This window comes from Copidosoma floridanum, unplaced genomic scaffold (assembly GCF_036245765.1).
Source record: "Copidosoma floridanum isolate Cflo_tuat_1 unplaced genomic scaffold, Cflo_Japanese_pri ptg000032l, whole genome shotgun sequence".
Taxonomy (NCBI): Eukaryota; Metazoa; Arthropoda; class Insecta; order Hymenoptera; family Encyrtidae; genus Copidosoma; species Copidosoma floridanum.
The window spans coordinates 7,637,379-7,648,859 of record NW_028321909.1 but is presented as its reverse complement, the minus strand read 5'-3'; the positions used below and the strand labels follow the sequence as shown (position 1 = coordinate 7,648,859).

The window sequence follows — 11,481 nt, the reverse complement described above, 5'->3', positions numbered from 1 at the left end:
TTTTATTATAATTATGTTATTTTTACTCTATTATTATTTTTAAATACCCTCATTCGACTATTTGTTGTTAAATTTTTATCTACTTTTCTATATTTTTAAATTTCCCGCAGGGGGGGGGTTAGCTAAATGCTGTGTCTTTTTTATTCCGCGCATCAGCGCCGTGCACAATAATTAGCAGCGTATATTAAATATTTCTCATATGTCTACGGCTTGAGGCTAGGTCAGATCTAGAGTCTGTAATGGTCGTATCTACAATAATATCTAATATAAATTATAGAGACATATAGCTGAGTATACATACCTTATGTATGTAGGTATGTTGTGAAGGTACAGACTCTCTTGTGTGACCAATTCCTGATGGATTCTTAAAATTAGGTTTCACAGAATGTTCATAATTGGATAGTAAATAAATCATAAATAAAATTTTGTTTCAATTCCCACAATATTTTAATGTACCAGCATATAACATAAGATAAAAATAACATCACACAACTCATCTATAAAATTTAATTGACTATAATGACATATTTCTTTAACTTTACGAGTTCCTGAATATATATTTTCATACCTATAATTGCAAAAGGCAAGTAAAGCCAGATTTAAATTTCAGTGTTATTGGCTGGGATTTGAACTCAAGAGCTTACTCTGTAAGCTTCGAATGTTCCTCTTAAGGATGGCATGGGTAGCGATAAATTTGAAAAACCATTAAAACATTAAAAATCCTTCTCTCTCAGCTTTCAAACTTCATCAACTTATGTAAATTTACATTGGCAGTTGGCGCTTCAGCAGAGTTCAAATCCCAATAAAATTTTTTCATTATAATCTTAAAAATCTCTAGTAATAGGTTCAAAATAAATGAAAACTGTTAAAAGTGACATTCTAGAATGTAAAAATACAGCAAGAACTACTGTTCAGGTAGACAAAAAGGTTTGCTACATTTTGCTCAACTATAAACAAATACAGAAAATTTTCTAAAATTTGAAAAGACCGTTTTCATGAATTACCGAAACTTAAATGTAAATCAGTAAGTACCTATTACCCGAAATTCTTATACGAATATCACTATAATAATATTTTATTTGTATTAAACAAAGTGTATTAAAGTACAATTGTTCGGAAGTTGTATAAGGTTTCAAACGCTGTACATACAACATACCGTGAGTAGCTCATTTACCTACCACTATTTTTTTTGTGGCTTCGTACATGGCATCTCAACAAATCAGGTCTACTGAACGAACGCGGGCATAACGAACAGGAGTAGAAAGTTTCAGCTCTACTGGTCTTGCACATACTCACATTATGCACGTAGTAATCATCCAAACGATCGAACGTTTTGCCACATCGGCGGTCGCATACCCATAATTTTTTGTTTGAATCCTCGGTTTTCGTGGTGGGTACCTGTGTTGCTGATGAACTACAAACTTGGGCTCGGCTAATCTGACAGTTGCTCGCATGATGCACATGGTAATCATCCAAATGATCGAATGATTTGCCACAGTTGCGTTTGCAAGGCCACGAGATTTTTTCGTCTGGTTCCTCGGTTTTTGTGGTGGGTACATGGGGTGTCGATGAACTACAAACTTGGGCTCTGCTAGTCTTGCAGTGGCTAGTTTGATGTACGCGGTAGTCGTTCAAGTTATCGAACATTTTGCCACAGTTGCGTTTGCAAGGCCACAAGATTTTTTTGTTTTCTTCATCGGTTTTTGTAGTGGGTACCTGTGTTGCCGATGAACTACAAACTTGGGCTCGGCTAGTCTGGCAGTTGCTCGCATTATGCACGTGGTAATCATCCAATTGATCGAAAGATTTGCCGCATCGGCGTTTGCAAGGCCACAAGATTTTTTTGTCTCGTTCCTCAGTTTTTGTGGTGGGTACCTGTGTACAAACTCGGGCTCGGCTAGTGTTGCAGTTGATCATTCGATGAATGTTGTAGTCGTTTAAATTATTGAAGGTATTGCCGCAGCAAACAACGAAAGGCCATGAGACGTCTTCGTTTGATTCCTCGATTTTTGTGGTATGTACATGTGGCTTTATTACTGAATAAGTACAAGCTTTATCTTGCTTGATTCTAAAGTTGTTTGTTTGGTGCACATGGAAGTCTTTTAAATTGTCAAGCGTTCTGTTATTGTAGCGTCGCTCGTTAGGCCACGAAATTTTTTCGTTTGGTTCTTCGATTTTTGTGGTGGGTACCTGTACTGCCGATGAACTACAAACTTGGGCTTGACTAGTCTTGCTGTTGGTCGCATGGTGAATGTGAAAGTTTTTTAAGTTGTCAAGGGATTGTTTGTGGAGATGCTTGTGAGGCCACGACGTTAAAATTTCATTTGATTCCCTGATTTTCGTAGTGGGTAGCTGTAGTGCTGAACTATTAACTGTGGTTTGACTAAATGATTTTCCGTAGCAACGGACCAAAGGCTTCGAGATTTCCTTGTTCGATTCCTTCATTTTTGTAAAGGGTAATTGTGTTTGTATTGTAGAACATTCGGCTCGGTTATGAAACGATTTTGCCATACTTTCTACAGAATGGAAATCGGTATTGTTAGCTGGAATTTTGTCACTTAGCAAGTAGCGAATCAGCATACTGCGATTGGAGGTGTCAGGGACGCGGTAGTTACCTCGTACGCGATCGGACATTTTGTCACACTTAGGTGGGCAGTAGGAGCAGGAACCATATCTTGGTTCCTTAATTTCAGAGGTTAGGTTTGTTGTCATGAGTTTGTCTCGGTTGAATTTAGGTAGATTCCTGATTAGTGAGTGAGAATCTGGAATCAGACTGGATGTTGCGTGCTGCATCTGCATTTCTTGGTCCCGTTGGGGTATGCATGGCATACGATAATTTTCACCCATTTCATCGAGCTTTTTGGAACTGTAATGGTTGCTAAATCTATTTTTTGTTGTCATCGTCGACGTTGTTGGCGTATTATTCATTTTCACAATTGAAATGCTATTGGTTGATGTTAAAAAAAGTTTTTCTTCAGAGGGTGCTGTAGCTATTAACAAAAAAGAAAACAATATTGTGGGTAGTTATCTACATTTATATAACTTACATTATAGTAACTTTCCCTATATCCAATCAGTCTAAAAACCCTTCTTGTTTATTCTTGTACCCTTTACCCTAACTACGACATTCGAAACTGGCCCTGCCTCTCTCCTCAAAATGCCCATGGAGCTCACCCTCGTGTTATTCTAAAGTCCAGGGAACAATTAAATTTCAGCCAAATTAAAATTTTAAAAAGTTGATCCTACCGGGATTTGAACCTTCACCTGACTAGGGCAGCCATATCTCAGATTAGTTCCTAAGCTAGGATTGCTCATTAAAACAATTTTTTTACTTTTTTCGCAGTTCCCCAAAGTTCCAGGTTGACCCAATCGTGATTCGAATCCACTTCTTAGATGGCTACTTTATTTAATTAATATTAGCCTGTGATTTTTTAGAGCAGAAAAATGTATAGTTATAGTTCAATCGTTAAATAACCCATTTTATCATATTCCATTTGTCCCTATTTTCCTTCGTTTTTTTTCCAAGCATGTGAGTCTTGAATAATATGAAGCTTTTTTATTCGTTATGTGGTAGGTTCTAACTAAAATGTAAAATGTAGTATATAAATGTACAAGGAGTTCGTTTAAAAAATCATCAGATGAGTGGTTTTTCGACATCTTGGGTACTCATCCTATCCAAAAAGCCCAAGATAAAGTTTTCGATATATTTGACGGGACTCGAACCCATGACCCCTCGAGTTCCTCCAGCTAGATAAATATGTGTCGAAACTTTGGGGAAAAGAAATGCTACTTTAAATTGGTAGAAAACTTAGCGCTATACGACAAATAAATTTTTTATCTCCATAGTGACATCATTTCTACTATTAAAAAAAAAAAAATTTAAAGATAAAGAGGTTTTTTCAACGTTATCTTCCGATAGCGCTTTGTTTTTATGAAAGGTGCCGATAACTCGATAAACTTATTTAAAATTTAAAAATCTTGGTAACTAAAAAGAATTTATGTAGCACTTCTAGAATTTTCATTTTTTTTTGGGTTCTAGAAAAAAAAGTAACCACAATTATTAATTCTTGTTTCCCATTATATATTATATAGTATTGCAACTACGATTTTTTTTTCATGAGGAAGATAGTCCAGTCAAAGTGAATATTAAAATATTCTATTGTTTGCTACACAAGATAATTACTTGTTTGAAATAATGCAAATACAAAAATACTCTTTCAAAGCTTAAAAATTTTCCAATTGATCTTTCTAATCAATTAAATAATAAAAATTTCTTATTAACTATTACTTCACCAAAAATTAAGTGGACATAATTTGTCGAAAAATTACGATACATGTTGAAAGAAACATGCTTGAATTTTTCCAAAAGGCAAGACTATAAAAATATTGAGTTGAAAAAGACTGTTGAATTTTTCATTTGCTACAATTTTTTTTGAAACAAATGTATTCTGCTGTTTCTCAAGATTAAAAAAAATGTTTTTGTTAACTGTGAATTTTTTTTCGACAGTAAAAATGCTGAAAGGTCAATTATTTGAGATCTAGAATTATCTTACTATAGGGGGAGTAATTTACACTAGAACTTGTGAAAATTTTTATACGTTCTTTGACCAAACGAGTATTTATTGGACAAAAGTATTTTTTCGAGGTCTGAAACTTGTTTCGACTACTTGGTACATGACTTACTAGCACAGATTTACCAAACATCAAACACTTTTTTCTTCACAAATACTATCACTCAAACCAAAGGTGAGCTTATAACTTCCCAAATAAAATAGTAGTTTTCGTCGGATAAGCGTCATCGTCCCAGGGGCTATTTTGCGGCCTGATGGACGTAAGGTAGCCACAGAGAGAGGGCGCTTATATGGCGAATCCTATTTTTCCTACCGGGGGCACATCTAACCCTAAAAAACGCCCGAGGTCGGAAAATTGCATTTTCTACTTACCATAAAAATTATTTTTGCGCCCGCCCAAGTTCTTCGCCGAAAGTGTTCGCACTGAAGACGCTATATATTTGCCTTTAAGGAGTGAATGAAACTTCAACCCGAGAGGAAGAGTACGGCTCTTTCGCTCCTGAAATCAAGAAAGGAAAAAGTATAGTTTCAGCTCGGACAATGAAGAATTTTCAGGTCGGAGGTGACTATAGATTGATCTTATCTCAGTAGAGCAATTTAACCACTTATCCAAGTCTCAAATAGTATCGTCTATTGTGAAATATGAGTCAGAGAAGAACAAAAAAATACCAAACGAATGATGTTCCTTCGACTAGCAGTCAACCGGTGACTCTGCATTCTTTAGTTGTTTTTAAAAGTTGAGACAAGTAGCCAATTCACATAATGTTTAAAATGTAGCCGATACATCACACCCGATAATTTAATTAGTCAAACGTTTGAAGACGCGAAAATTGTATTAGGTACAAATCATTTTTATTGCAATCAAGAGCATTATTATAGTATATCAAACGTCGAATAAGTTTAAGATTAACCAATACAACCTGTACCAAAATAAAATACGAAAAGTCTCTGTCATTGATATTTATTTGCTATTGCCTAATTGGAAAATTCCTTGATAACCAATGACAGTTTTTTCGTATACTCCTGAGCAATTTCGTTACCCCCCCCCCTCCCTATACACTTGGAATTACATAATAGAGACAAAAATAAACGGAAGATGCATAATATACTTAGTTACCAATAAGTATTTTGCCTGACAAGATGTTCATTTTTATTGTAAAAATTGAGTATACGCGTTCTTCGTTGATATTATATTCTATAACTAATGTACAAGTTGCGTAAAATCACAATAGCGTATGTTACATAATATTCGGTCACCTCGCTCGTATGAATCTTTTGTGATTAGCAAAATACTTTTTTCAATGATGGGACAAAGTTTTAAGTAGGTACAATGCTATTCAATGTGGCAAAACTGAAAGGCTATCTCGAGTTTTCGCGCCCCACCCTCTCTCATCATCCAAAAGTCTTTGTAAAGAAAAATTCGAAAGATATTGAAGAAAAAAAGAAAAAACCTTGCTTACGTGCAACCCTAAGGCTTCTATGCCATTGACTCGAAAAACCTTTCTGGGTCAGCAGTTTTAGTCCTGTCCAGGTATTAGATGACTTGCAATGACTGCGGTGCAAAGAAAAAGGCCTTCAGCCGACACAGCTGTACCCCCAAACTGATTTTCTCCACCAAAGTTCGGCTTGTTCGTGCAGTCATTTGGAAGAAAAGCTTTACTGGTTCAACTTATCTTATCCGTATAAGACCAATGACGCTTCGCTGGAATCTATTAAAGCGTATGTCGAACAGTTGCAACAACCCAAAGGAATTCACGACTATTGAGTATTATCGACTTCATTTCGAAAGATTTTTTTTTTTTTTTTTTTTAACTCAAAGTCTCGAACGCCATAAAATTTTAGATCATCACGTCGAAAAAATCCCTGCATTTTTGCTCACAGGCGTGAAGGGAAACTTTTTTTTCTCCGGGGTAAAGCGGTAAGTAAATTCGAGCTGAGATCATTAAATTTACTCCAGGTCATTTATTGTAATTTTGAGTGTTCCAACACTTGTACCTGTGCGTTATCTCAAAATAATGTAAGGGAGATTTTTTTTTTTTACAACATCGGCTGCTTTTACTTTTTTACCCTAAAAAATGTAACATGCGGATAGTGAATGCCGAGTGTATGTAATAGTGAAATGATCACCATCTGGAGTATACTTGCATTTATATTTTATTTTTCAATTGGATTTTTTACACAATGTTGTACACTTGTGGAACATTAATACAATTGATGTTACGACGTAATTGTATTTTTTGCAGAATAATCACATGTACAACTATAAAATTATAACGTAGTCCTAATTTGTTATACGTTTTACATGCTTTTAGATATTACATTATCGCCTTTTTCACAGTACAGTGTGACATTAGTAGTTTTATATCGATGTATACTTGTTGTATTATTATGTTATCAGCGACTCGACTGAAATTTGTAAGCTTAAGACTTAATAAATTTGATATACGTATCCTTTTATAGTGTTAAAGAAAACTAGGGCTTGATAAACAATGGAATTATATTGGTACAAGCTGCCTCAGTGGAATATGCCGTTTGTTCTTTAGTAAAAGGAAAATTTATTCAATAAATTGTTACTCCGAAATTTGATTGTAATGGATCACACCAAGAGAAGAAAAAATTGACACTTTCCCGGGTAACCGATTACCTAATATAAGGTGAAACAATTTGATTGTAATCATCCGTAGTTTAAAAAAAAAATGACCTGACTCTCATGTAAATTAAACTCGATTGGGTTGGGATTCATGTGTTCGATTACAAAGTAAGGATACTTCTTTAAATTTTTTAGACAAAGTACTGATAAACATTATTGAATTTGAGCGACGTGTAATTAAAACAAAAACAAAAATAAATTATATTTTAAATACGAATGAATTATAAAGTCATATGACGTGTAAATTTCAATTACAAATTGTGAATGCGAATAAGTTTTGCGTTTTAATATATATTAGTTACCGATGAATGTGAGTTTGTTTATTAAAAAAAATAAAATAAAAAAATAAACAGTTTACCACGTATTAAATACTTAACAGCTTTACCTACCAAAAAAGAGACATTCGGGATGGAAGCGGAAAGAATAAAAAACATTATTTTTGATAAAAAACGTTGACATGAACAGGAGTTTTTGTAACCTTGATACTCTTATTAATTAATTACTGCGCTCCTTTGTGTGGCCTTTCATATGGTATCTCAACAAATCAGGTCTACTAAACGAACGCGGGCATAACGAACAGCAGTAGAAAGTTTCAGCTCTACTGGTCTTGCACATACTCACATTATGCACGTAGTAATCATCTAAATGATCGAACATTTTGCCACAGTTGCGTTTGCAAGGCCATAAGATTTTTTTGTTTTCTTCATAGGTTTTTGTGGTGGGTACCTGTGTTGATGATGAACTACAAACTTGGGCTCGGCTAATGTGACAGTTGCTCGCATGATGCACATGGTAATCATCCAAATGATCGAATGATTTGCCACAGTTGCGTTTGCAAGGCCACAAGATTTTTTTGTTTTCTTCATCGGTTTTTGTAGTGGGTACCTGTGTTGCCGATGAACTACAAACTTGGGCTCGGCTAGTCTGGCAGTTGCTTGCATTATGCACGTGGTAATCATCCAAATGATCGAAAGATTTGCCGCATCGGCGTTTGCAAGGCCACAAGATTTTTTTGTTTCGTTCCTCAGTTTTTGTGGTGGGTACCTGAGTACAAACTCGGGCTCGGCTAGTGTTGCAGTTGATCATTCGATGAATGTTGTAGTCGTTTAAATTATTGAACGTATTGCCGCAGCAAACAACGAAAGGCCATGAGACGTCCTCGTTTGATTCCTCGATTTTTGTGGTATGTACATTTGCTGCCGATGAACTACAAACTTGGGCTCGGCTAGTCTGGCAGTTGTTCGCATGATGCAGGCGGTAATCATCCAAATCATCAAACATTTTGCCGCAGCTGCGTTTGCAAGGCCACAAGATTTTTTCGCTTGATTTCCAGGTTCTCATGATTGGTAGCTCTCTTGCAGAAGTATGGTGCACACGAAAATCTTTTAAATTTTCGAGCATTTTGTTGTAGCGGAGCTCGTTAGGCCACGAGATTTTTTCGTTCGATTCCATCGTTCTCAATAAAGGTATATCTGTTCTTAGCATACTGCGGTTGGGGGTGTTAGGGAAGCAGTGGTTACCCAGTGCACGATTGGATATTTTGACGCAGCTAGAAGGGCAACAAAAATTTCTTGGTTCCTTGGTTTTGGAGGTTAGTTTCGTCCTTGTCGTAGATTTGGCTTCACTGAACGTTTGTAGGTTCCTGACTAACGAATAGGTAGCTGGGCCTCCGTTTGACGGTGTTTGCTGCATATGCGTATGGGAGTTGCAGGGCTCGTGGTAATTTCCACATATTTGGTTGAATTTTTTGCATCTTAGACAGTCTTTCGACGACTTCTGTGTTGCCATCTGTATGTTTGGTGTTGTTTTTGTAACAAAACTTTTGTTGTTTATTTTTTATAATAAAAAATCGTTTCTTCCATAAGTTGTTTTGCTGTTAACAGAATAAAAAAAGGAACATTGTAAATGATGGCGTGCACTTGTATCATTTTGAATTATTATACTCATATTCTATTTTAATATAAAAACTATATGTATATGTTTATAAATGAAAATGCAAAAGTTCTCACCTTCTTGTTTATTTCAAGACATTGACCATTCACTTGAAAAATTGTTCTTGACCTTCCATTCAGCAATTTTCTCCCTGCCCATATATCTGACTTGCAATGACTGTGATGCAACAAAAGCCTTGAGCCAAAAGAACTACTGCCACACGACTGGGAGCCAACGGTTTATAAAAAACCTCTGCAGCAGTTAAAAAAAAAAAAAAAAATGTTTCTGTCTCCTTTTTCTAAGTGTTTGCCTGCGCTCATACTTGAAAGAAAAATCCCACTAGTTGTTACTTATAATCTTATCAGTACAACTAATTATTTTTTACTAGAATCTTAATTGACTTGCCGCATAAGCTACTCTACTTTCGAGAAAGTTAGTTGAAAACAAAATTTCGAGCACATTGTGTACTTCCTGAGGTGTGAAGAAAGTTTCCCCTCGCACGCCCTCGTATCGTAGGACATGTGAGGGCTTGTTTTTTTTATTTCGTTGACATGTACGCGATTGAAAAATTGTAAAAGCCAACATTTTTTCGAACAAGGAAATGCCTAGTTTATGATTTGCTTCAAAAAAAAAAAAAAAAAAAAAAAACTATCCCAGAGTTACGGCTATGCAAAAATACTGGCAAAAATAGTAGCCCGTATGTGGTGAAGATGTGTTATAAATTTAAGAACAAAAAAGTTTGACAGAGAAAGCTAGCTCTGTAAGATAATATATGCTTTGTTCGGTACCTTATCGCGAAAGCTCATCGAAACGAGAACTACTTTTACGCATGATGTTGTACACATAATGTTATCATCATGATTTGTTTTTTTGGAGATTTTTTCAACTTATTTGTATAGTGCGTTACCAATGGATTTAAGAGTTTTTTCTGAAGATTTACTTGAAAAATAAATTATTGTTATCTGATTCCATTTTCATTGGCCAGTACATATATTTTAATCGCTAAATGTAAAATGTAAGCTTATTTACATCCTAGGAAAAAATGTACATTTAGTTGTAGTCTTCAATTTTTGTTAACTTTACTCTTTTATTTCATTTTTTCACAGCAATTCGACTTCTTTCATTTTAATTTCATCGACAATGTCATCATATTTAAGAAATCTAAAATTTCTGATTTTCCATTCGTAATTTTTCTTTCCTCGTTTTATCAATATTTGTATTTTAATTCTACTGCTATTGTAACTAATTTTTAAATGAACTTATACATTTTTTAAAAACAAATTAGTAATTTTTTGCAAATAAAAATCATGACGATGTTGTACAACAATGATACACAACGTTATGTGCTATTAGAAATATTTTATTTCTCGAGAAGCTGAAGAAAATGAAAATAAAGTACATTTGAAAACTCTTTTTGGTTAATTTTGTAAGCTATTATTTATAAGCTACTGCATGTTGTTTATTTGAAATATAATAGTCACTGTGAATTATAATTTATTAAAATATTTACTGCAATATCAAAGAATATTTTAATTTGATACATTTTTTGCATAATTAGCTATTGTTAGTTGTAACAGCACGAGAGCTTCAAATATATTTTTATTAATTTTTCATACATTCGTTATTTAGGTACACTTTCAAAATGTTTATACAATTAATATTGTGCCGATGTCGAATCATTTGTTCTACATTTACTTACTTTTTAGAACGTAGAACATAGCGCAGTTTTCCTTCGAATAAAATATTTAAAACAATCGATTGAAACCTCGCGATGAAATGCTCCAATTGTTTCATTTGTTTAATGAATCATAGGAACAAAAGCGATTGTTACTAATAATTATGGAAAACAAAGAGTGGAGTTTACGTTTCAGTGTCAGTTTACAAAAAAATTTCTCGTGATAATACTATTTATTAAATACGATCAAATAAGTATTCAGTGGATTAAGTTTTGTCGCTTGATATTAATTTCTTATAAATTTTAAATTTTTTAAAGGTTCAACGTTTGACTGAATTAAACGAACTCATATTGTGTTCTGTATACACATGTGCATATTTTGCTACTGCACTGAAAATAACTGGTGATTTATATATTTTTTAAAAACTTAAAAGTACTTTTCTACATTTTTCGTTTTTTGATAATTTTTGAAAGTAGAGTATTCGTCTGAAATTCAAATAACACGAATTTTATCTTGCTAGTAAATAATCAAAAAAATTGAATACAACTTTTTTTTTTCAAATTAAATGAATATTATTTAAAAATTTTAAGAACCCGTGAAAATTGTTTGATATTCCAGGTTTTTCCAAAATAAAAATAATTTTCTGACATTT

At 34.1% G+C, this 11,481-nt stretch overlaps 1 protein-coding gene and 1 long non-coding RNA gene across 2 annotated transcripts; both read right to left on the bottom strand.

Moving 5' to 3' along the window:
• Nucleotides 1-2,942: 2,942 nt before the first annotated feature.
• LOC149373373 (uncharacterized) lies at nucleotides 2,943-6,090 on the bottom strand. The gene is made up of 3 exons (XR_016293418.1): nucleotides 6,032-6,090; nucleotides 4,944-5,070; nucleotides 2,943-2,990 (listed from the first exon to the last, which is right to left on the bottom strand). It is a non-coding gene; the product is annotated as an uncharacterized LOC149373373 (long non-coding RNA).
• A 1,495-nt stretch (nucleotides 6,091-7,585) lies between these two features.
• LOC106642034 (uncharacterized) lies at nucleotides 7,586-9,378 on the bottom strand. The gene is made up of 2 exons (XM_014356665.2): nucleotides 9,231-9,378; nucleotides 7,586-9,094 (listed from the first exon to the last, which is right to left on the bottom strand). Exon 2 carries the CDS (start codon nucleotides 9,007-9,009, stop codon nucleotides 7,717-7,719), a length of 1,293 nt encoding a protein of 430 aa, XP_014212151.2. The 5' UTR covers nucleotides 9,010-9,094; nucleotides 9,231-9,378; the 3' UTR covers nucleotides 7,586-7,716.
• Nucleotides 9,379-11,481: the final 2,103 nt, after the last annotated feature.

What these genes read in the sequence shown, in the direction of transcription:
- LOC106642034 (XM_014356665.2), bottom strand. Translation starts at nt 9,009, where the DNA reads ATGGCAACACAGAAGTCGTCGAAAGACTGTCTAAGATGCAAAAAATTC.